Genomic DNA, 26,554 nt, shown 5'->3' on the forward strand with positions numbered 1-26,554 from the left:
AAAGACCTCCAAAGTAGGAGACTCCACCACACTCCTTGGCAGCAAATTCCACTGTCGAACAGCTCTCACTGTCAGGAAGTTCTTCCTAATGTTTAGGTGGAACCTTCTTTCCTTGTAGTTTGGATCCATTGCTCCGTGTCCGCTTCTCCGGAGCAGCAGAAAACAACCTTTCTCCCTCCTCCATGTGACATCCTTTTATATATTTGAACATGGCTATCATATCACCCCTCAACCTCCTCTTCTCCAGGCTAAACATGCCCAGCTCCCTTAGCCGTTCCTCATAAGGCATCGTTTCCAGGCCTTTGACCATTTTGGTTGCCCTCCTCTGGACACGTTCCAGTTTGTCAGTGTCCTTCTTGAATTGTGGTGCCCAGAACTGGACACAGTACTCCAGGTGTGGTCTGACCAGAGCAGAATACAGTGGCACTATTACTTCCCTTGATCTAGATGCTATACTCCTATTGATGCAGCCCAGAATTGCATTGGCTTTTTTAGCTGCCGCGTCACACTGTTGGCTCATGTCAAGTTTGTGGTCAACCAAGACTCCTAGATCCTTTTCACATGTACTGCTCTCAAGCCAGGTGTCACCCATCTTGTATTTGTGCCTCTCATTTTTTTGCCCAAGTGCAATACTTTACATTTCTCCCTGTTAAAATTCATCTTGTTTATTTTTGCCCAGTTCTCTAATCTGTCAAGGTCGTTTTGAAGTGTGATCCTGTCCTCTGGGGTGTTAGCCACCCCTCCCAGTTTGGTGTCATCTGCAAATTTGATCAGGATGCCCGCTTCTTGAAAAAACATCTTTAGACCCGGCCAATTTGGCCAACTATCGCCCAGTCTCAAATCTGCCATTCTTGGGCAAGGTGATTGAGCGGGTGGTTGCTGAACAACTCCAAGCACGCCTGGAGGAAACGGACCATTTGGATCCCTTCCAATCAGGATTCAGGCCTCACCATGGGACTGAAACTGCCTTGGTCGCGCTGGTTGATGATCTCCGGCGGGCTAGGGACAAAGGTGAGAGCTGTTTCCTAGTTCTGCTGGATCTCTCAGTGGCCTTTGACACCATCAACCATAACATCCTTCTGGACCATCTAGAGGGGCGGGAGCTGAGGGCACTGTCGTACAGTGGTTCCGCTCCTTCCTCCTGGCCCGTGTCCAGAAAGTGGTGGTGGGGAATGAGTGTTCAGACCCCTGGGCTCTCACTTGTGGGGTGACTCAGGGTTCTGTCCTCTCCCCCATGCTTTTTAATATCTATATGAAGCCGCTGGGAGAGATCATCAGGGGGCTTGGACTGGGTGTTCATCAGTATGCAGATGACACTCAGCTCTACCTCTCCTTTAAATCAGAACCAGTGAAGGCAGTGAAGGTCCTGTGTGAGTGCCTGGAGGCGGTTGGAGGATGGATGGCGGCTAACAGATTGAGGTTGAATCCTGACAAGACAGAAGTACTGTTTTTGGGGGACAGGGAGCGGGTTGGTGTGGGGGATTCCCTGGTCTTGAATGGGGTAACTGTGCCCCTGAAGGAGCAGGTGCGCAGCCTGGGAGTCATTTTGGACTCACAGTTGTCCATGGAGGCGCAGGTTAACTCTGTGTCCAGGGCAGCTGTCTACCAGCTCCACCTGGTACGCAGGCTAAGACCCTACCTGCCCGCGAACTGTCTCGCCAGAGTGGTGCATGCTCTAGTTATCTCCCGCTTGGACTACTGCAACACGCTCTACGTGGGGCTACCTTTGAAGGTGACCCGGAAACTGCAATTAATCCAGAATGCGGCAGCTAGACTGGTGACTGGGAGTGGCCGCCGGGACCACATAACACCCGTTCTGAGAGATCTGCATTGGCTCCCAGTACGTTTCTGAGCACGATTCAAAGTGTTGGTGCTGACCTTTAAAGCCCTAAACGGCCTCGGTCCTGTATACCGGAAGGCGCGTCTCCACCCCCATCGTTCTGCCCGGACACTGAGGTCCAGCGCCGAGGGCCTTCTGGCAGTTCCCTCACTGCGAGAAGTGAGGCTACAGGGAACCAGACATAGGGCCTTCTCGGTAGTGGCGCCCGCCCTGTGGAACGCCCTCCCATCAGATGTCAAAGAGATAAATGATTACCTGACATTCAGAAGACATCTTAAGTTTTTAATATGTAACGCTGTACTGTTTTTAACACTGGGAGCCGCCCAGAGTGGCTGGGGAAACTCAGCCAGATGGGCGGGGTATAAATAATAAATTCTTATTCTTATTCTTATTCTTATTCTTATTCTTATTCTCTTCTCCTCCTCCTCCACTTTCTCCTCCTTCGTCTCTTCTCTTCTCTTCTCTTCTCTTCTCTTCTCTTCTCTTCTCTTCTCTTCTCTTCTCTTCCTCTTCTTTCCGCCTCCTCTTGCTCCTCCACCTGTTCCTCCTTTTCTTCCCCCTCTTTTTCTTCTTCTCTTCTTTGGCAATCCCTTTTGTGGGATTGCAGAGGTCAATTCTGGACTCACACGTCCTTCAGCAGAAGGGACATTGGCTTCCAGGCAGGAGTTAATCTCGGTGTGGATTTGCCCAGCGTGCCTTCCTCTTCGCCCGTTTCTCCCTCGCATCCTGAGTTTGAGTGTCTCCAAAGCCCAGGACACATTTGGTCAAGGCTGTTGGTCTTTCAGGACTGGTGTTATGTGGTCTCGGGCTGTGCAAATGCAAAGCATGTGCTCTGTCACCCCAAGGGCCTGCCACGAATCATAGAATCATAGAGGCTTGACAACCATATGTCAGGAGTGCTCTAATGGTGTTTCCTGCTTGGCAGGGGGTTGGACTCGATGGCCCTTGTGGTCTCTTCCAACTCTATGATTCTATGATTCTATGATCTCCTACATTGGCTCCCAGGACCTTTCCAGGCACAATTCAAATTTCCAGACCTACATTGGCTCCCAGGACCTTTCCAGGCACAATTCAAAGTGTTGGTGCTGACCTTGAAAGCCCTAAAAGGCCTCGGCCCAGTAGATGCGAAGGAGCACCTCCACCCAGGACACTGGGGTCCCTCTCCCGAGGACCTTCTGGCAGTTCCCTCCCTGAGAAAAGCGAAGTTACAGGGAACCAGGCAGAGGGCCTTCTCGGTTGTGGCACCAGCCCTGTGGAACGCCTGCCCGTCAGATGTCAAGGAAATAAACAACCATCTGGCTTTTAGAAGACATCTGAAGGCAGCCCTGTTTAGGGAAGCTTTTGATATTGGATGAATCATTGCATTTTGATATTTTGTTGGAAGCCGCCCAGAGTGGCTGGGAGAACCCAGCCAGATGGGCAGGGTAGAAATGTTGTTATTATTAGTTGTAGCAGTATTGTTGTTGTTGTTGTTGTTGTTGTTGTTGTTGTTGTTGTTGTTATTTGGAAGAGCCCAGGTTCAATACATCACATCTCAAGTAGAGCTGGGAATGTTCTCTGCCTGAATCCCTGAACATCTTCTGTCAGCCAGTGTTGGCAGTACTGAGCTAGGTGAACCCAATGCTCTGACCCAGTATAAGACAGCTTCCTATGTTGTTAGGTACTGGTAGATTGGGGATTTAACTAATGTTACATCTTGTAATGGGATTGTTCAATTAGAGTGCCAGTTATTTAAGATTAAGAACCTTAATCCTGCCTTGCCCCTTATTTCTGAATGTTTTCCTTGTGAATTCTCTCATGCTTGTTTCATCGTTGTGATTTTCGTTTACAAACTTTATTTCACAGAGTCACCAATTCCAGATGAAGGTGGGTCTAGTATCTATTTGCCTGCTTGCTATTATTTGAACTAACCCCACTAGCCTTGGCATTCTCCTTCAATAGCTGGATTTAAGCAACGGTAACTTCCTGTCTAGAACGGTGTTGCTTAGAGGCCTTCCGTAAGCCACACAGAGCTGCGTTCCTCTTAACCAGGCAATTGCTTGCATGCAGCTGACTTGCTACTTCCTCTTTGAGATCGAAAGAATTCATATGACCTGCTTGCTCATAAGATTATTGTATACACTGCATGGAAACCTTAGGCATGGCCCCTTGGAATATTCTCTGGTGTCTGGTGTAATATAGCCTAGATGCTGCCTCCACCATAGGAACTCCTCACCTGCCTACCTGTTCACCCACCCAGTCTGCTACCCTGCTATTTCTATGAACTGAATCAGAGACCCCAGAGTTACATGTCCCAGGCAGACATCCTTTTAGGAGTTGTGCCTTTGTCTCAAGAGTTGGAATGAATGAATGAATCTTTATTTGTGTCAGCCACCAGCCATAGCAACAAAACAGGAATGCAATATACAAAGAACAGAAATCAAAAGTCGATCGTATAAAAGACACTTTAGGGTCCTCAATCAGCAGCCAAACAGTGGATCTTCTGATGGCCCCAGCTCAAAACCTGGCAGCCTTTGCTGTCCTCTGCTCCTCTTGACCTGCCAAGAGGAAGGAGACTCGCAGTGGTTGGGTGACCCGGAATGGACAATAAAAGAGGGGTGAGAATCTCATTCCTCAAGTCTTTATAAAGAGTGCAGACCAGATAGCAAAATTCATGTGAAATGGCTGTTTTAGGGGTTGTTTTTCAAAGTCTCCAATGGAGTAATATATTTTGCATTCCTTTCTATGGGAAAGCACACTTTGGTTTTGGAATGCTTTGGTTTCCGGAACAGATTCAGTTTGAGAACTTAAATCTACCCTGTGCTAAAGTAATAATTCCTTTTTTCAGGCAGCAAGCGCTCTACCTCCTCAGCAAACCTTAAGCAAGCGGAAACTGTCATCAGTAAGCGCCTTTCATCCTCAGCAGCACGTCTGAATTCTCCCAGCAAGGGTGAGTGTATGTTTGCAAAACAGCAACAACATAGTATGCTTTTCCACCTTTCCACCTCTTCGTGATATTTTGGCCTTAAATTCCCTTTTTTGACTCATTTTGTTAACCCAGCGGACAGTGCATATCTCCACCCATTGGTTGCTGGATGTGACAAGGTCCCTTAGAACAGAAGAGTCATGGTAGATACTTTGCAGACCCCCTCAGTTCTGGAATTCAGAAAGCCAAATTATTACCCCTGATTTCTCTGGTTTGCCAGAAGCGGCTTAGTCATGCTGGCCACATGATCCGGAAGCTGTACGCCGGCTCCCTTGGCCAATAAAGCGAGATGAGCGCCGCAACCCCAGAGTCGGTCACGACTGCACCTAATGGTCAGGGGTCCCTTTACCTTTACCTTTATTTACAACATAGTCCACAACAACTCATACATACAAACAAACCCACCACCATCGACAATTTAATTATCAAAATTAAACTCCTATCCTCTTACACAAAGATAACATAAAAATAAAAGACTTCCTTTATCCTGTAAATGGCCTCCTTATTTACTTCTTGTATACTATTTCTTTTTTATGGGATTATTACAATTTTTCCTAATTATGACTTAAAAAACCACAAAGTCTCCTGTAGAAATTAATTGAAACAAGTCCAGGTGTATATTTTGGGGCACTTTTTGGGAAAGTATTCTCTGCATTTTCCCCATTCTTTTTGGAATTCTTATCTGGATTGTCCCCTAATCGTCTCTGTTAATCTGGCCAATTCAGCATAATCTAATAATTTATCCTGCCATTCCATTTTTGTTGCCACCTACTCTTCCATACTAACCCATCAGGATTTGCATGCTGTCAATCACAAGCACTTCCATTTGACCCAAGACTTAAGTACCGTGTTTTTCCGTGTATAAGACTATATTTTCCCCCAAATTTTTGAAGTTTAAAATTGGGGGTAGTCTTGTACACAGATTGTTGCCATTCATTATTTCTTCATTTTGGGCTAAAAAAAGAGGGGTCATATTATACATGGGGATGTCTTCTACACGGAAAAGGACAGTAGTCAGGTGTCTGAAATTTCCCCCCTTTCCTTTTTTCCCTTTTCCTTTTTTAAAAAAAATATTTATTTAAATAATAGAGCAAAAATAGAACAACAGAAAAAAAATGAAATGAATTTGAGAGAAGAAAAAAACACAGTTCAAAAACATTGAAAACAAATATTTTTCGCTCCATAAGACGCACCTAGTTTTTAGAGGAGGAAAACAAGAAAAAAAATATTATGAACGAAACAGTGGACATATGATTTTTGTGGTTCATGCTGTGGCCACAGACATGTGATTTGACAGTGAGTTTGGGGTAGCCCAATGCAAAAATCCTGAGAATCATTGTGGATCCGTCCTTTGTAACCACGTTTCTGTGCCATTGCGGCCCCAGGCAACAGTGGGTGCGTGATTTTTTTGGTGCAGGCTGTAGCCATGGATATGCTATGTGATCTGACGGTGAATTTGGGGTGACCCAATGCAAAAATCCTGAGGATCCATGTGGATCTGTGCTTTGTAATCAGGTTTTTGCACCATTGCAGCCCCACAAAAAAGTGGATGCGTGATTTTTTTGGTGCAGGCTATAGCCATGGACATGTTACGTGATCTGATGGTGAATTTGAGGTGACCCAATGTAAAAATCCTGAGGATCCCCCCTCCCAGGCAGCCTCCTTTATCATGTCCCTTATCTCTTTCCCTTATCGCTTACCAATCAGCTGCTTCCTTTCAACACCCCCTTCTCTCTTGTTTGCCTTAGTGTCTTTTCCTCAGCTGGAGCAGTTTTTTGCTCCTCCTTTTCTTCTAACTTCTCTCCTCATTGCTTTAGTCTTCCTGTCTCCTCTCCTTGCAAGTTTGCTGTCTTTACCTCCCCCCTCACAGGCAGTCTCCTTTATCGCTAGTGTCCCTTATCTCGCTCCCCGATCACTTGCCAATCAGCGGATTTGTTTCAACACCCACTTCCCTCTTTCAAAAAAAAGAGCATGATCTGCTTTTTGACCCTGGGCAATTCAGCTCCAGGGACCACGCATTCGCTCCATAAGACGCACAGACATTTCCCCTTACATTTTAGGAAGAAAAAGGTGCGTCCTATGGAGCAAAAAATATGGTACATGTTGTATAGTACTCCACCCACCCACCTGCAGCTTCCCTCCGCTACAATTCGACTTCTTTAAATCACTGTCTGCACATTTATCCTTGCATTCTCTGATCCTGCTGCTAGCATCCCCAGCCGGCCATTGCACAAAGTCTGAAGTAGCATGGCAAAGAGAGCAGCCATATCATGCATACGGTTTACAACGTACTTCTGTCCGTACGCCCAATTATTCTCTGCTGTATTGTGTGAGGCTTTTCTCACATAGAGTCAGATTCCCTCAACCGTTTACTATTAAAAGTGATTTATGTACCGTATTTTTCTCTCTATAACACGCAGATTTTTTCTCCTAAAAAGGAAGGGGGAATGTCTGTGCGTGTTATGGAGCGAATGTGTGGTCCCTGGAGCCGACTAGGGCAAGCGCAGGAACAAAAATCAGTCAAAAATCAAATCGCGTGTCGGAGAAGGGAAACCTGAAAAGAGGAAGTAACACGATGTGCGTGTTATGGTCAGGTGCCTGTTATAGAGCAAAAAATACGGTACATCTCCTGTCCTGAGACTTTCTAGATTTCACAGACAGCAGGCAAGGTTGTGCATGGGCTGCACAAGTTCATACTTCATGACCACATATAGACATGTTAACCTCCACCTGCAGAAGAGAATTACAGTCAGATCTAGTTATCTTGATTTGTGATAATGGTTCTTTGATTCTAAATATGGCTGATTCTCAGTCATAAGAATGGAAGAACAGACTTGCTGGATCAGACCAATGACCCATCTATTAACAACAACAACAAACAACAACAACAGTATAATAACAACAATAGAATAATAATAATTTATTATTAATACCCCGGCCATTTACTGGGTTTCCCCAGCCACTCTGGGCGGCTCCCAGTTGAATATTAAAAACACAATACAGCATGAAACATGAAAAACTTCCCTAAACAGGGCTGCCTTCAGAAGTCTTTTGAAAGTAGGATAGTTTCTTATCACCTTGACATCTGGTGGGAGGGTGTTCCACAGGGTGGGCACCACCACCGAGAAGGCCCCCTGCCTGGTTCCCTGTAACCTCGCTTCTCGCAGGAGAGGGACCCCGGCATCCAGGGTGGAGATGCTCCTTCACGTCTACTGGGCCAAGGCCATTGATGGCTTTTAAGGTCAGCACCAACACTTTGAATTGTGCTTAGAAATGTACTGGGAGCCAATGCAGGTCTCTCAGGACTGGTGTTTTATGGTCTCAGTAAGACTTAATTTTACAGAAAGGTTCAACCTCACTGGCATCCTCTTCAAATTGACCCGCAGAGGAAGGTTTCCTTTTGGGAAGAATGAAATCCATGTTTACAGAAAGGTTCAGCCTGCCTCGCCAGCATCCTCTTAACACACTTTGAATTGGGCTCGGAAACGTACGGGGAGCCAGTGCAGGTCTCTCAAGACTGGTGTTATGTGGTCTTGGCGGCCACTCCCAGTCACCAGCCTGGCTGCCGCATTCTGAATTAGTTGCAGTTTTTGGGTCACCTTCCAAGGCAGACCCATGTAGAGTGCATGGCAGTAGTCCAAGCGGGAGATAACCAGAGCATGTGCCACTCTGGGCAGGTAGGGTCTCATCCTGCATTGCAGATGGAGCTGCGCTGGACACAGAATGGACCTGTGCCTCCTTGGGTCCAAGATCACCCCCAGGCTGCGCAGCTGGTCCTTCAGGGGCACAGTTGCCCCATTCAGGACCAGGGAGTCAAACCATAATGTAATATAAACAAACCCCAGTTTCCTGAGTTGGATTTAACAGCAGTCTGGTTTCCTTAAAATTTGAAGTGAAATCTTCTGGTCTCGTGGCCATGACAGAGAGGAAGGGGTGTGTGCCTCGAATGGGAAGTCATTGACTTCTGAACTGTTTAGGGAAGTTTTTAATTACAGTGGTGCCCCGCAAGACGAATGCCTCGCAAGACGGAAAACTCGCTAGACGAAAGAGTTTTCCGTTTTGGAGGTGCTTCGCAAAACGAATCTCCTATGGGTTTGCTTCGCAAGACGACAATGTCTTGCGAGTTCCTGCGGGTTTTTTTCCTCCCCCCCTTTTTCTAAGCCGCTAAGCCGCTCATCAGCTGATCCGATAAGCTGATAAGCCGCTAATAGCGCTAATCTGCTAATCCGTCAATGGGCTTGATTCGCAAGACGAAAAAACCGCTAGACAAAGAGAATCACAGAATGGATTCTTTTCGTCTTGCGAGGCACCACTGTATTGATGTTTTAATGTATTTTTACTCTTTTGTTGGAAGCCGCCAGGAGTGGCTGGGGAAACCCAGCCAGACAGTTGGGATAGAAATAATAAATTATTATCATTATTATTAATGAACTGGGCCTGAATCTGTGCTGGGGAAACCCAGCCAGATGGGCGGGGTATAAATAAAAACTGATGATGATGATGATGATGAACTGGGCCTAAGTCTGGGCAGATGGTTCATTCTCTACGTGCTGTAATTGCACTGGGCCCCTCTGTTACTGTTATTTTGTGGGATTGGGACCTAGGAAGTTGCCTTCCCCGCAATCAGACTGTAATGGGAATTGGGGTTGCTTGTGCGTAAACTGCAAACTGCTCCAAGCTAGCTGTGGAGCTAAAACTTTCCCCGGTTGACAGCCCTTGAAACGCGGCTGTCTTAGTCACTGGCAGAATCCGTCAGTGGGCGGGACCTAAATTTCTTCCAACATAAAAGTTGCTTGACACCAAGTCTCCTCCTAGATTCTCTGCGTGAAAGCCTTCTGCGCAGCGTGGGCGTGCCAAGCGGAGGTCCTGTGCTCTCTCCGCTGATTTCACTGGAAGAGTCTCTGAGCCTCCCCTCCACCTTGCTCCCGGCTTCCCCTTTCTCCCTGGTGTCCCCTGGATTTCTTTCCCCTGTGGGAACCCTCTCTCCTTGCTAGTTCCCTCCCCTGCATCGCTGGAAGAAGAAGAAGAAGAAGAAGAAGAAGAAGAAGAGTTTGGATTTGATATCCTGCCTTTCACTCCCCTTCAGGAGTCTCAAAGCGGCTAACATTCTCCTTTCCCTTCCTCCCCCACAACAAACACTCTGTGAGGTGAGTGGGGCTGAGAGACTTCAGAGAAGTGTGACTGGCCCAAGGTCACCCAGCAGCTGCATGTGGAGGAGCGGAGAAGCGAACCCGGTTCCCCAGATTAGGAGTCTACCGCTCTTAACCACTACACCACACTGGCTGGAGCGACTTTCCTCTCCTCTTCCCTCCGATGGCAGTTCCCTGACATCCACCTCCCTCCCAGGGCCCTCCCCCTCTCCCCTCCTTTCCTCGGACGGCAACGCGGGAAACCCCTGGAAGGAGCTCTCCCCTTCCTCAGAGGATTCAAACACCGCTCTCCATCTGTTGCTATCTCCTTCCGCTGCCCAATCTCCCCAGTCGGATTCCTCTTCCTCGGCTTCCCCTCCTTCCTCCTCTTCTGAGGCTGGCCACCCCTCAAACTCTTCTTCATCCTCCGTGGTGCCAAATTGCTCTCTCCAGAACCTGCCAAGGGGTTTGGGCTTCCTTGGGAACCTGCTATGAAACTCCTCCTGCAGATACTCACCCCTGATCTCTTCCGCAGGAACCCAAGCGTTTTCCGACTCTGGTTCCCCTTCCCAGGCCACCAAATATTCCACCCTTCTCCCTCTCCACCTTGAATCGAGGATTTCTGCTGCCTGCCCACTGAATTCCCTTTCCTCCACCTGTGGATGCCTGGGGATTTCTCTTTCTCCTCCCTGCCATTCTCACCCCTCCCGGTACGGTGAGAGCAAGGACCTGTGGAACACCGGGTGTAGCTTCATGTTGGTGGGCAATCTCAGCCTAAAGGTTACCGGGTTTACCTGCTGCGTTACTTCAAAGGGTCCCAGCCGTCTCGGCTGTAATTTCCTACACCCCCCTCTGAACGGTAACCCTTTGGTTGACAACCACACCTGATCTCCCACCCTTATAGTCTCCCCTTCTCTTCGGTGCTTGTCTGCCTGCCCGTACGTATTCTCGAACATCTTCCCTCACTCTTGGCCACCAGAACTGCCTGGTGACTAGTAACATGGTCTTGTGTTGACCAAAATGTCCCGCCGTGGGGTTATCATGGAGTTGTTTGAGTACTTTTCTCCTCAAGTCCCCTTCTGGTATGTACAATGCTCCCTTATAGTATAGCGCCCCCTCCTTTTCCTCAAAACCCCCCTGACTTTCTTCTGCGTCTCGTATCTCCCTGATTTTAGTCTGTGCATACTCGTCATTCCTCGTCAACCCGGTTAGTTCTTGTCTCCCTATCAACACTCCCCCACACACCCATCGGTCCTCGGGTATCACATGTCGTGCTTCTGGCTCTCCCTCTCCCTCCACGTACTCTGGTTTACGGGAGAGGGCGTCTGCCCTGATGTTTTCTTTTCCAGGGCGTCTGCCCTGATGTTTTCTTTTCCGGGCACATACTGAATTTCAAAGCAAAACTTGGAAAACTCCTGTGCCCATCGCACCTGTCTTTGGTTGAGAACTCGAGCAGTCCTCCAATATTCCAGGTTTTTGTGGTCCGTGCACACCTGGATCTTGTGCTTCGCGCCTATCAGAAAATGTCTCCAACGTCGAAAGGCTTCATGAATTGTCAGTAATTCCCGGTCATACACTGTGTAATTCTGCTCCGACTTCAGTTTACTAGGAAAAAAAGGCACACGGCTTCCACTCTGATCGATTTCCTGGCTGGAGCAGCACGGCTCCGATAGCTCTGTCTGACGCGTCTGTCTCCACCCTCATAGGCTTTTGCAGATCCACATGTAAGAGTTGCTCCTCCGAAGCAAACACCCTCTTTAGCTTTTCAAAAGACTCCTGCGCTGCTGCTGTCCATTCAAACTTCTTCTTGCTGCTGAGACAATCAGTTATGGGTGCCGTTAGGTGGGCAAAGTTCTTGATGAACTTTCTATAGAAGTTGCCAAACCCCAGGAACCTCTGCACGTCCTTCCGGGTCTTAGGAACCTTCCATTCTAGTACTGCCTGCACCTTGCCTGGGTCCATTGCCAGACCTTTGTCTGACAACCTGTAGCCCAGGAACTCCACCCCTCTGGCATGGAATTGGCATTTCTCCAGTTTGACCCACAGCTGATGCTCCTGCAGCCTTTTCAGCACTTCCCTGGCATCCTTCACATGCTGCTCCTCGTTCTCTGAGTAGATAAGCATGTCGTCCAGGAAGGCCACGCAATTCTTGTACAGCAGGGACCCCAGCACATGGTGCATGAATGCTTGAAATGTGCTGGATCCTGATTGTAATCCGAAGGGCATAACGAGATACTCAAAGGCTCCCAGAGGGGTGAACATCATGGTTTTCCATTCATCCCCCTCCCTCATCCTTATCAAATTGTACGCCCCTCGAAGGTCCAACTTCGTAAAAACCTTCCCTTTCCTTACCCTGGCCAAAATGTCATCAATCCTGGGCATTGGGAAGGTCACTGGTTCCGACACCCGGTTGACGGACCTATAATCTACGATTAAGCGGGGTTCCTTGGGGTCTCTTTTGTCTACAAAGAACACTGGACTGCCCCCCACCGCCCTTGATTCACGTATAAAGCCCCTCTTCAGATTCTTGTCGATGAACTTCCGCAACTCCTGCATCTCCCTGTCTGACATGGCATACAGCTTACCCACTGGTAACTGAGCCCCTGGGAGTAGGTTGATCTGACAGTCAAAGGGCCGGTGAGGGGGTAGTCTATCTGCCTCTTTCTCGCTGAAGACGAGATATTTCTGAAGTGGTTCTCCCAAACCTGAGCTGGAATGATACAGCTGGGGGCTGAGGAACTATTTTTCATTGAGTCGGAGACCAGTTGCCAAAAAAGTTTAGTTTCATTGTTTCATTGTTCATTGTTTAGTGAGGCATTCAATAGTAGGGACCAGGAATTTTGTTCGGACTGCCCTTTTTTTTTTTTTTTTTTTGAGGCCAAAAGGGCTTTATACTCTTTTTTGATTTTGAAATAAGATTGAGGTAAGTAGCTTAATCCAGCGCTTCTATAGGCCAAATAGGCGTTCCTTAAGGCTTCCTTCTTTGTGCGGCACTCTTGCCGGCTGAGTTTATGTTAACCGAGACCACATCCTGCAAGGACTCAATGAGATTTTTGTAAGCTGTCAGGGAGGAGTCTATTGATAAATTGTTTATTATAATTGATCTTAACTTAATTGCAGTTTGTGAATTCAATCTATTCTCAACTGCAATTGCTATCCCAGGTGTCCATTTTTTCCTACGCAATGCTGGATCATTTGCTTTGTCTATATCCTCATGTTCTATGTGAGAGCGCTGAATTGAATTTTGGCCAGTAGTGGAGATGATAAGAGGTAAATGGTCACTTTCAGTCCTATTATCTATGGTGAATTTTTTAATTGATTCGAAGGCCTCTCTGTTAGTGAGACAGTAGTCTACTGTGCTGGCTCCATTTGTATTTATGAATGTGTACTCGCCTTCTCTGTCCCCGGGGAATGCCCCATTAGCAATGATCAGGTCAAGATTTATTTGTAAAAAAGCCAGGCAGAATCCAGCATAGTTGATTTGGCAATCTTTCGAATGTCTACGTGGGGGTGGGTTTAGAAAGAGGGCGCTATTTTCCTTTAGATCTCTTAATATTGGGAATTTTATTTCCAGGCTATCATCATTTGAGCCTATTCTGGCATTCGTATCTCCCATTAGGTAAAATGGCGATCCAGGGTACCTAATTTGTAGGGAATAAAGGAAACTATGGAATTTATGCCACGTGCTCTCTATCTGTGTTTGCACTGTATATGGTGGGATATAAGCTGAAACAAGAATAATACTCTTGGATTCCATATGCAAGGTGATCCCCAGTGCCAGCTGCTCGAAAACTGAGCACTCAATAACTTGTGACGCCAATTGAGTGGAAACCCTTCCAAGCGGTTTAGAGGCCTTGATTTCATAAATGTCATAACCGTCGAGAGCTATGTTATCAGTTGCCCAAGTTTCCTGCAGCATTATTATGTCAAAACCCGTTATATAGTCACAAAATGGCTCGTCCCCAAGTTTGTTAGCCCAACCCGCTATGTTCCATGAGATGAAGTTAAGGCTGCTCGTTCCATAACTGGCTTGGCTTCATTGTGATGGGGAAATTGTTATCAGCTCTCCCACTGGTTCGGTAATGATGCAACCGTTCTTAGGATATGCATGGTGTTGTTGTTCTCGGGGTTGATTTGCAGCATTTTCCCGATTTCCCGGCATCGACGGTGTTATCTGAATTGCTGGTACCATCGGGGGGGGGGTCTTCGTCAAAGATAATTAAATCTGTCTCTGGCTTTCTTTGTGTCCCATTTCCCTTGGCAGGGTCGTCACTTGGCATTGGCTGATCAGATTCTAGTTGGGATAGAGGGTGGTGAAATTCTGGATCTGCCAAAGGCGTAATAGAGTGTCCAATCTTTGAATTATCTAGATTGGGCTGGCGTTCTTTGTGTGTGTTGACCTTTTTGGTCTGATGTTTTCCTTTCCAAGTGAGTGTTGCAGCTGGGTTCATCGCACATATTCATCTTTGACGGCCCTTCCGAATGAATCATGGCCCTATGGCGAAAGCCCTTCGGCAGAGAGGGTGCTGATTGCTTGGGGTCGGTCCGGCTATACGGCAAGTTTGGCAGTAGTTGTTTTCGTTCTGTGTGTTTAAAAACACGCCTCAAAACAATATTATAGTCCTGTATATGGCCCTATATTTCAGTAGCATTTTAGGGGTAGCTGAGTCAGAAAATGTCAGCATGAGTCTAGTGTGCTGGGGGTCCGTGCAAAGCAAGTTTATCGCGATCAGAGTGTTGCAATGGATATTTAGTAAAAGCTCAAAGTTTCTCTTCACACTGTCGATTGATTTCCAGTAAGGCAGCATACCATTAAAAGGATATATATCCAGAGCTACTTGAGTGCTTTGTAGGATCAGGTCCTGTCAGGGAAGAGTTAGAAGTTTCCAGTTTCTCAGAGGGAGAAAGCATTCCCCAAGGGGGGAAGGAGAGCAGTGAATCTAACAGAAGAGAGCAAGAGGAACAACAGGGAGGGACCGGCTGTTCCCAGGAAAGGCAAGGGTTCAGTTCTAGCTCAGATTGGGAGGAGGGGAGATACAAGCCAGCTCTAGCCAGGAGGGTAGGAAAAAGAGCAGGAAAGCGAAGGGAAGGGCGCCTTCGCCATTTTGAGAGTGGCTGGTCATGGAGAAGCAGAGCTCAGAAGGTATCTGAAAGAAGTGACGCTGAGGAAGAAGAGTTAAAGATAAGGAGTGTTTAAAAGTTAGTTTGTTAATACGCAATAAAAAGTTTTATAAAAGAACAAGAAGCGTTTGTGTGGTGATCTGAAGAGGACAACGACCAGTCCTGACAGGTCCCTACTTTCGCTTTTGTTTTTAGTATTTGTAGTCTCTTGGTTATCAAGTCCAGACCAGTTGCATCCCTGTACATGATGGTCTAGAGGGAGGGCAACGCTATGGTCGGTCTCTTTAGTACTGAGTGGGCTATTTTTGGCTGCCAGGAGCACCAATTCCGTCAGGAGAGACATTACCTTTTCAAATTTGGTGTTAATTTCCTCCACTGTTCTTGCAGTCAGCAGACAGTGGTCCGCGAGTATTTCTGCATAGAGCGGTGCCCCCTCAGATGGTAGTCCATGGGATAATTCATGAGCGCTCAGTAGCTTTTCTAGCATTGGGATACTGACATCTTTCGCACAAGACTGTATTTGTGAAATAGAGCATTTACAAAGCTAATTAGGGTTGTAGCCAATTAGAAAGGATAGTTCACAGGCCCTGTCAATTAAAAAAAGGGGTTGAGAAATTTCCACCCAGCAATAATTGCTTTCTGTATTAATCGAGAATGTGCTTCCTCTTTCCATCTACGTGGAGTTTTATACACATTGCAATTCAGATTAAAGAGCGTAATCATCTTCTGTCAATCTTCGTAATTGGCTTGATTGATATACATACTACTATATGCAAAGCTAATCGTGGCACGATTTTATCCTTGCAGGCTCAACTAAAAGAAGTTCTTCGTTAAACAGACTGAATAACAAAGTTCCTCTGAATTCTGAGCAGCCAGAATCCAAAGGTTTGCAAGCAGAGCAGAAAGGTGCAAAAAACAGATTAACGCCCAGCCCGAAAAACAGGAGAAGTGGGAAAATTGGTTGCTAATGAAAGCCGTTTTTTAAATAAACTCTGGTCTTTTTGCTAAGAATACAGTGGTACCTCTCAGGTTAAGAACTTAATTTGTTCCGGAGGTCTGTTCTTAACCTGAAACTGTTCTTAACCTGAAGCACCACTTTAGCTAATGAGGCCTGCCGCTGCGCAATTTCTGTTCTTATCCTGAAGCAAAGTTCTTAACCCGAGGTTAGCGGAGTCTGTAACCTGAAGTGTCTGTAACCTGAGGTACCACTGTGCTTAATATTCAAATATAACAGTAGTCCACTGTTAACGTAAAGCGCGCCAATCCACCAGGATCTTTGCCTACATTAACTACATTAAGACGAAAAAGAAATGTGCAGGCATACTTAACATCAGTGGGGTTTCCGCAGGAGGACTGTATGTCTGTCGTTTGTGCACTAGCAGTGCAGGATGGCTGAAGAACAGATTTTAAAAACATGTATTTTTACCTGTGTCTTGCTTTGATATAAATTGGGCTTAACAATTTTAAAATTATTCAGCTTCCCTTAAGAATAACGTGTTTTAAATCATATGTGAGTGTAGGCCATGGGTAGGCAAACTAAGGCCCGGGGGCCAGATCCAGCCCATTCGCCTTCTTAATCCGGCCCATGGGCAGTCTGGGAATCAGCGTGTTTTGACATGAGTAGAATGTGTCCTTTAATTTAAAATGCATCTCTGGGTGATTTGTGGGGCATAAGAATTTGTTCATCCCCCCCCCCCGAAAAAAAAATCTAATCCGGCCTCCCACAAGCTCTGAGGGACAGTGGACCGGCCCCCTTCTGAAAAAGTTTGCTGACCCCTGGTGTAGGCTCTCACTGTCTCTCCATGATGTTCTTTCTTTCTAAATGCACTTTGACTTGCGATAGTCTCCCATACTTTGCTTCATTAGGCTGCTTGCTTTGTTTTGGATTTTCTGTTGCAATCCTCTTTGGTTTCTTCCCGCCCTCCAGCTCGCCGTTCCCAAGTCAGTCCTCTGGAGAGCAACGTGCTCAGCCGCCTGCTTACCCCCACCCAGGCCTCCCTAGCTAGGAGTAAAAGTGCTGCCACTTTATCAGCTGATGGCCAAGATCCCTCAGGTAACAGGGCACCAGGGTGGATACAAATCAGTGATTTTTAACACATCTGATGTGTTAGGAGTGGTGTATCTGGCCAATGCGCTTATTAAACCTCTCCTTCCAACTCAGTGAAAGATATAGCAAGGATAGACAAAAGGGGTTCACCGTAGAAACATCAAAATGAGAGGAAAACCTAATCCAGGCACCCCCAAACTCTGCCCTCCAGCTGTTTTGGGACTACAACTCCCATCATTCCTAGCTCACAGGACCAGTGGTCAGGGATGATGGAAACTGTAGTCCCAAAACAGCTGGAAGGCCAAGTTTGGGGGTGCCTGGTCTAAAAAAACCCTCAAATGTTTGTCGGAGATGTTAAAAACGGGGAGGGTATCTTCAAGCCTATGTAGGACTGTGTGAGGACATGAGAATTTGGGGGTATAATCTATAACAAGGAAGGACATGCTGTGGAAGTCCAGGTTTGACAGCTGTTCCTCTTCAGGGCAGAACGGAAGGGCAGACCTTCTCCGCGTACGCAGGATAGCAGACTGGGAGTCTTAGCCTGGGTAGACAAAATTCATCCCTATGTCTTTGGATGCACTCACTGGATGCCCACTTTGCAGAACATGGGACATACCGTGGTACCTTGGTTCTCAAACACCTTGTTTCCCAAACGCCGAAAACCCAGAAGGAAGTGTTCTGGTTTTCGAACATTTTTTGGAAGCCGAACATCAAATCCGGCTGTCGGGTACTTTGGGGCACCTGCGCCAATCGGAAGCCGCACCTCAGTTTTTGAACATTTTGGAAAGTCAAACGGACTTTCGGAACGGATGAAGTTTGGCACTTTTTTTTGCTCTTTATTTTGCTTTGATGCTTTTTCGGTTGATTTGTTTTTGTGACCGTGTGGAGCCCAGTTCAGCTACTGATGGATTGATTGTGTGACTGCGGAAATAGATAGAAGCCCCCCATCCAAACAGTGACTTTAGCTACGAATGGATGGATGGATGGATGGATGGATGGATTGTGTGACTGCGGAAATGGATCAAAGCCCCCCATCCAAACAATGACTATCGTCAGTGCAGGTCAGAAAAAAATTACTATATTTTTCTGTGTATAAGACACCCCCTATTTTGGGGGACTCCAAATTAAGAAAATGGGGGGAGATTGTATCCGTGTATAGGACAACCCCCCATTTTTGCATGATTTTTCAAATAAATAAACCCTAGTCTTACACACAGAAAAGTACAGTAATTTTAATTTTTATCACCTACCATGCTGTTTTATTTCTTTTATAGTACAGTACATTGCTTACTGCTTTCATTTGATGATTCAGTGGTCCTGTTAGATAGCAAAATTCATGTGAAATGGCTGTTTTTAGGGGTTGTTTTTCAAAGCCTGGAACATGTTAATTTGTTTTTCATTCCTCTCTATGGGAAAGAGCGCCTTGGTTTTCGAACACTTTTGTTTTGGAACCGATTTCCGGAACAGATTCAGTTTGAAAACCAAAGGACCACTGTATTAGCACAGCAACCCCTCCAGGCCCAGTGTGACACATGCTACTGCAATGGCGAGTGGGATTTGCCCGTGCGCCTGGCATCATGGAACCGGGCTGTCACAAGTCAAGTTGAGTACAGTGGTACCTATTTATTTATTTATTTATTTATACCCCGCCCATCTGGCTGGGTTTCCCCAGCCACCCTGGGTTCCTCCCAACCAAGTATTAAAAGCACATTAAACAGCATTAAACATTAAAAACTTCCCTAAACCTTGGTTCTCAAACTTAAAGCGTTCTGGAAATCTGTTCCAAAACAATCCATCCATCCGTAGCTAAAGTCATTGTTTGGATGGGGGGCTTATATCCATTTCTGCAGTCACACAATCAGTCCATCAGGAGCTGAACTGGGTTCACACAGTCACAAAAACAAATCAACTGAAAAAGCCTTTTAAAAAAACAAAAATGCCAAAAGAAGAGCAAAAACAATACGCTAAACTTCACCCATTCCAGAAGTCCAAATGTTCAAAAACCAAGGCGTGGCTTCTCCTTGGCGCAGGCGCCCCAGAAATAATCGCTGACAGCCATGTCGGACCTTCGGCTTCCAAAAAACGTCCGGAAACCAGAACGCTTCCTACTGGGTTTTGGCATTTGAGAACTCAGGCATTTTAGAATCAAGGGACCACTGTACTGCCGCTAGACCTGCTGCTGGAAATTTGAAAATCTGTGTTCTTTCTGGGACACTGATGAAAATCCCTTGTGGGAACCATATTGGGCCTGTGTGCCAGGGAGGTACAAATCACATGCCTGCATGGCAGCAGATTTTGCCCGAATTCCTTTTGATTCCATAAGAAGCTAGAATGCCTTCCCTTATACCCCTTTCCCCCCGCCACATTGCATTTCAAACACAGCTGCTATGTTGTTTTCTTAATCAGGGTGGATAAAAATCAACGATTTTTAAAAATAAATAAATAAAATCATTTTTTTTATTTGAATTGGATTATTTTGATTTAAATCAGATTTTTTAAATGAAAGGCTTTTGGAGGATATAACCTTACTAAAGATTTTCTATTTGAGTTACATTATAGTCCAAAGGCTGATCATCAGGAAAGAAGGATTTGTTTTAAGATTTTCATGTGTGCTAAAACTCAGTCTTAAAAACAACAAAACAAGTTTAACCACATCAGTTAACAAACATGGATACCTATGCTATCATGTTATTGCTTTAGTGAAATAAATGGTTTAAATTGTTATGAAGGAAATGATTATTTTTCTCCTTCCAATCAAGTACAGCAGAAAAGTTGTGCAAATAGAAAGCGTTAAACTTATTAACACTCACCATCATTTCATCATTATCTGTCAATGTATTTCTAAGAGTAGAACCAAATCAGTCATTTTTCATATAACTGTAAATACTACTATGAAAATTTATTCTTCCAAAAATGAAACCTTCATCTTGTTGTAAATATTAAGATTATACCAGCAATAAACACCTAGTCTTATACACGGAAAGTTACGGTAGCTTCTCATAAAAGATATATGAAAGAATCCTGATTTAACAGTCGTGATGAATTACTATGGCTGCCTTCCTAATGGACAAGTAACCTAGAACAAAAAACATTTTTCGCTGTTGCTTGTGTGGGGAAAGCATTTCATTTTAATGGCCTGTTCCTTCTGTTTTCTTTTCCCTCTTCTTTTCCCTCTTGTGGTTTGTGTGCTTCAAATGGTGGCGGTCTGTCTCCCGGATCTCTTGAATGAATGAATGAATGAAACCTTTATTTGCGTCAGCCATAAGACGTAGCACCGGAGGAACATGACAGTATACACAGAGCAAAATAAAGTCGATGATATAAAACACAGTTTAGAGCAGGCATAAGCAAACTCCGGCCCTCCAGATGTTTGGGACTACAATTCCCATCATCCCTGACCACTCATCCTGTTAGCAAGGGATGATGGGAATTGTAGTCCCAAGCATCTGGAGGGCCAAGTTTGGCCATGCCTGCTCTTAACTAAGTGGTAGCCAAACTTGGCCTCCTTCAGCTGTTTGGGGACTACAACTCCCATCATCCCTAGCTAACAGGACCAGTGGTCAGGGATGATGGGCATTTTAGTCCCAAGCATCTGGAGGGCCAGAGTTGAGAGTCTCTCCTTTCCTTCTCTCTCTGTCCTCTTTCCCCACCTGCTTTTCCCCTCGGCGATCTGTTTGCCCTGCCAAATTCCCAACTTTATAGAATATCTCCTCTGTCCCCATTCAGCTCCTGGCAGTGCTGTCAGTTCCCCGGCCCACGCACCCAAAGTGCCCATGCGCAGCCGCAGCACAGACCGACTGAAGGCGGCCGGCTCTCCGTCGGAAAACGTTTCGCCAGAAATGGCGCAGGTGGGTCGGCGGCATTTGGGTCGATGACCGCAGGCGGGTCGTTGGTTCAATAAAAATACCAATAGCTTCCTCAAACTGATGGATCTCTTGATAGTTTTGATAGGGCGATAACAGTGCTTCTCTCACCGCAGTGTTAAGGATGATGTCCCAGATACTCTTAATAGTACAGTCCTGTTTCTGAACCTTCTTTTCTATTTTTGTAATAATAATAAAAAAATTGTCCAGCAGTGCCTTAGAGACCTACTCAGTTTGCTATGGGTTGAAGCTTTTGTCTTCCGGCCGAGCCACGGACCCGACGCAAGCGGGACTTTCTCGGGAGAGAAAAAGTCCGGGTTCTCGAGGGTAAACAGGGGTGCTACAGGGCGCTGTAGCCCCCCCAAACCCCTCTGGAAGGAAACCAGAGGGTCAGGAGCCCAGCGGAGCCATCTGCAAATCGCCCGGCCGTCAGGTAACTCCGTAACAGGAGCGAAGAGAACGGCGGGTGGAGAAAGCAGGCACAGGGGAAGCTATTGTCTCACCCTCGAGAGCGCAGCCCCAGGCTTGCAGGGCGAGTGATCGATTCTCAAAAATAAAGAATCTAAGCCAAATTTGGATTTTGGAATATAATTGAAGCATACAAAAGGAAGGCTTGGGAAAAGAAGGCAGAAAAAGAGGTCAGTTTTCATCTGAAATCGGAGAACGACGCAAGACTACGAGCGGAGCGTGGAGAGGAGGTTGGTAACGCAGCAAGCGGCTAGAACTTCTCCCTCTTAAAAAACTTGCTAAAAGTGATATAAACTGTTGCAAAAAGTAACAAAGAGTTGCATAAGAAGGGAATAACTAAAGGAGGGAGCAGAGGGTAACTATTTTAGGATTTTAAAAGGCTCTCGATATAACGAAGGGTCTGAAAGAGAAAGGATACTTCTCGGTACTTTCACTTTCAATAAAAAAAACTGTGCAACAAAGTAGAACTTTTGTGCCTCCATTTTAACGGAAAGGAAAAGTTACCCAGCCATAAGTAAAACATGGAAAGTCAATACTAGGCAGCATAAATTACTGTCTCACTATTCTTTACCCCTGCTTTTAAATAAATTTAACTGTTTAAACACTACGGGAAGGACTGTGTTTGAATGAAGGCTCTACCTTCGTAATTGGTTCCTTTTTATGTGTATCCGTGGAATGAAATGAGAAAGAGCTACCTAACAGGCTGTATGAAGGACACTATTCTTATTTGGAACTAAGTGAACCAGGATTTGAACTAACAAAATATTCCCTGTTATTTTTACCTGTCATTTTTATTTTTAATTTGATAGGGGAACAGTCTGGACTATTAAAAATTATTTTGTTCTATTCTCCCCTCTACTTGTTTTGTACAGCTGAATTTAAATTGGATATTTTTAAGTATGGAGTCCTCGGCAACTTTTGGATTTATTTTTGGATAGATTCTTCTGGACACCTCCTTCTATTTCCTCTCTTTGGATATACTGGGTACTTTTGGGTCCCCTTATCAATACCTTCAGTAACTTTGGCCATTTAATTGGATTATTTTTATTGGATTACAATATATAGCTATTGAACTTTATTGGATACAGTTAATATACAGATTTTGGATTACAACAATTTGGGCAGCACAATAGTTTGAAAATTTATTTGTTCATAGCAAATCAATATGGATTTAGCCTAAGTGGTGGCAAGAAGAAGGAAGAAAGGAAGAAGAGCTTTGGTGTGGGATTGGCCTCTTTAAAGCTGAAATATATAGTTTAACAGGTGTTCCGCCATACAAGTAGAAATTATATCGGAAAATTTTATTTAGTAAAATTTATTTAGTAAAAATTTGCTTATATAAGCTAATTGACATATAAAGAGAATATGTCAATTATGAGAATTTAGGAGCGGGATCTTTTTTATGCCTTTATTTTATATATCATTTGTGGAAAAATGTTTTGATGATTGCATATTTGGATTGAATATTTTATTATTATTGACTGCATTTTAGGCATTTGGATTTTGATCATAATGTCTCATACACAAAAGAAAGGGGGGATGGGGGAACACCGGCAGAGAGGAGAGGTTCAAAACAAGAATCGGATCTCAAAGGAGAGATTATGAAAATGTTTGCAGAGGTTAATTCCAACATCAAGCAGAGTGAAAAGAATATAGAAGCGAAATTGGAACAAATGGACAAGAGAATGGGCCAAATGGACAAAAAAATTGATGCTACAGTTAATGAGCTGAAAGGGCAGCTGAAGGACGTGAGCAAGAGGACACAGAACTTGGAAGAGGGAATGAAAAAGACAAGGGTGGAAATGAGGGAGATGAAGAAGGACGAAGAGAGAATATGGGCAGGAATGTCAGAAATTAATAAAACTCAAGAGGAGGTCTGGGACGCGATTTCTATGAATGAACTCAGGCAGAGAGAAGTGAATTTAAGATTGAGACTTGTCCCAGAGCTGCAAGAAGAAAATATTAAAGAGAAATTAATAAAAGAAATTGCACAATGGATGGAGATGGATACAGAAGAGGTGGCAAAATCTGTGCAAAGTGCATTTTGATTGAAGACAAGATCAGCTAAGGCAAGAAAGTTTCCAGGAGACTGCCTGATTACTTTTAAGGATAGAGAGATGAGAAACCAGATCCTCCAAAAGAATAGAGAGAAGAGACTGAATATCAAAGGAAATTATATAATTATTTTCAAAGACATCCCAATCAGGCTTCTTAAACGGAGAGACCCATATAAACCAACAGTACAGATCCTAAAAAAGAATAACATAGAATTCAGATGGGAATACCCGGAAAGAATTTCCTTTGTCTATAAAAGTAAAAGACATAGACTCACGAGCCTGGAAGAATTAGGGAAATTTTTGAGAAAATACAAAGAGTTGCGAAGTGAGGATGAAGAAGCAAGAGGAGTGGAACCAGGAATGGAGGCTGCAGGAGGAGTGGATCCGGAGGAGATAGAAAAAGATAAAAAGAAAGAAGAAGAGGAAGAAGAAAAAGAAGAGGAAGACGGATTATAAAATTTATAACAAAGAATTCAAAATGGCCAAAATGGAGCTGAATTTATTGATTTGGAACATCAATGGGATTAACGATAAAAAAACCGAAATAAAATTGAACAACATTTAAAAAAGAAAAATTTGGATATTATCTGTCTACAAAAACTCATGTGGCGAGAAGACATAAAAAAAAATTAATCAATAAAAGACTGGGAAATGAATTTATATCTTCAGATAAGAGTAAAAAGAGGGGTAGTTTTGTATATTAGGAAAAATATTGAAGCTCAACAAATTTTTAAAGATGAAGAAGGCAGAGTTATGGCAGTTCAAATAAAGTGGCAAGAAGAAAAAATAATAATAGCCGGGATCTATGCACCAAACGGAAACAAGACAGACTTTTACAAAACTTTAGAAGAAAAACTGTTCGAACATATGGATCAGAAAATTATAATAATGGGAGACCTGAATGGAGTGGTGTCAATGGAAATGGACAGATTGAAAACAACTGGGGTGAGCAAAGATGGAAAACTACCTAAGACTTTATTATTATTATTATTATTATTATTATTATTATTATTATTATTATTCAATGATAAAGAACTGTAATTTGATTGATATTTGGAGACTTAAACACCCATTGGAGAAACAATTTACGTTCTACTCAGAACCAAAACAATCTCTGTCAAGAATAGACCAAATTTGGGTCTCAAATGAACTAACTCCAAGAATCTCGGAAGTTGAAATTCAACCAAGAGTGATTTTGGATCATGGCGCAATAAAATTTGAATTAAAGGGCTTTGAAGAAAGAACGTTTAGATGGAGAATGAACGACTTATCTTTTGGATGATCAGAAAGTAGTAGAAAATGCTCAGAAGTATTTGTCGGAGTATTTTTTGAATAATTGTAATAAGGGAACAAAAATGAACATGGTATGGGACGCCAACAAAGCAGTGATGAGAGGATTTTTTATTCAGCAGAATGCTATAATTGCAAGTTTTATTGCGGCCAAAGCCAGTGACACTAAACACCACAAGATCAAACAACAAGAAATCAACAGCAACCTCAGGGGGAAAAAAGGTTACACAAGGGAACTTCACAGTGTGCCATTCAACAGAAGAGATTTACGCTTCCTAATTACTAAAGTGCAAAATTTAGCCACCTCATATGATATTGAGCTTGAGGAATCTTCCAGGAGGTATTTTCGAAGAATTTCGGGGGAGGATTCCAAATAATATTGAAGGGGTATAAATTTTGATAGAAGCGGTAAAATAAGTTGAACTCGTTCTTCACTATAAAATTCGCAAAATAGAAGAATGTGTGTGACAGATTCTACCTTATTAGACATACAAGAGCAGAGACGCGCATGCATTGGGACCTGCGTGAATTTGCCATACAGCACTGCTGAGGGCATTGTCTCAAAGCGGGCTCTAGAGAAAGCCCATCTATAGGCTTTGTTAGTGATGTTAGTTAAGTAAGGGGCAGCTGCAAAATTAGGCGAAGTTTTTAAACATCTATACGTCTCCGGGAGTAGGGCGCCTTCTTGTTGCAGTTCGATATCATAAAGTCTCCGAGTGATAATTGCTTTTGCCTTGTTCAAAGTTCCAATAAAAAGATTTTCAGGGTTTAGGCCAATTTGTTTGATCTTGTTAGTTATTTGCATGAGCCAAGGAGGATAGGGAACTGCGGCCAGGAAGCAGGGTAATAGTCCCTTAGGATTGTAATGGATTTTCAGCCAGAGGGATATTGCTTGTTCCCAGACTTTTAATTCTACTCTGGGCAGTCCTGCCTCTTGCCTTAAGACTGCATTAGGTGTACACTTAGGAGTAGCAAATAATGATCTTAAGAATGTAGATTGTTCTGTTTCAAGGGTCTGAAGGTTGGCAGTGGGGCTAATTTGAGAGCCATATAGGAGTTGGGCTAAAGATTTTGCCTGAAAGACTGTTAGGGCCATCGGGAGGAAGCCAGCTCCTTTCCTTCTGAATAATCTAAGGATAGCATTTGCACTTCTTCCTGCTGATATAGCTGATGTGGTCAAGTGTGTTGACAATTTGGCATTATAAGAGAAAGTAATGCCTAAGTATTGGAAGGTCTTAGTCTGTTCAATGGCGTTTCCCTTTATGCTCCAATTATCTTTCCTGAAGGAGCGGTTAAAATGTAAAATTTTTGTTTTGGCGAAGTTAATTGTTAACAGTTCAGTGTTACATTGGTCACTAAACTTTCCTAAGGCACATTTCAGACCCACTTTGGTTTGAGAGAGAAGAACAGCGTCATCCGCATACATTAGAACTGGTACTTTTCTGCCGTTGGAGAACACAGGGGGGTGGGTTTCAATTTCACGGCAGCATGTGACCAGGGAGTTAACATAGATGTTAAATAGGAATGGGGCTAATGGCATCCTTGTCTCACTCCTCTTTGGACTGGGATTTCTCTAGAGAGTCTGCCGTCCTGTGCAAGTCTTATCTGGAGGGTATTGTTCTCATGAAGCTTAATCATCAGAAGTAATAACCTTCTGTTAATACCCATATTGGCCAATTTGGCCCAGAACCTACTCCTGGATACAAAATCAAATGCTGCCTTTAGGTCCACAAAGGCCGCATACAATGACTTTTTCCAATGTTTCACATACTTA

The 26,554-nt window shown here is 44.4% G+C and overlaps 1 protein-coding gene across 7 annotated transcripts in view; it reads left to right on the plus strand.

Annotated features, from left to right (window-relative positions):
• LOC309523544 (ensconsin-like) overlaps window positions 1-26,554 on the plus strand; it is a 90,138-nt gene that overhangs the window by 15,191 nt on the left and 48,393 nt on the right. For 3 of the 7 annotated variants that reach the window (XM_082207411.1, XM_082207406.1, XM_082207412.1), the window contains exons 6-10: window positions 3,686-3,706; window positions 4,668-4,769; window positions 15,863-15,961; window positions 16,983-17,108; window positions 20,829-20,950. In XM_082207411.1, coding sequence (XP_082063537.1) covers window positions 3,686-3,706; window positions 4,668-4,769; window positions 15,863-15,961; window positions 16,983-17,108; window positions 20,829-20,950 — 470 coding nt within the window. The remainder of the gene's footprint in view (window positions 1-3,685; window positions 3,707-4,667; window positions 4,770-15,862; window positions 15,962-16,982; window positions 17,109-20,828; window positions 20,951-26,554) is intronic. The other 4 variants (XM_082207408.1, XM_082207409.1, XM_082207407.1 and 1 more) reach the window with 4 other exon arrangements.

This window comes from Podarcis vaucheri, assembly GCF_965113315.1.
Source record: "Podarcis vaucheri genome assembly, chromosome: Z".
Lineage (NCBI taxonomy): Eukaryota > Metazoa > Chordata > Lepidosauria > Squamata > Lacertidae > Podarcis > Podarcis vaucheri.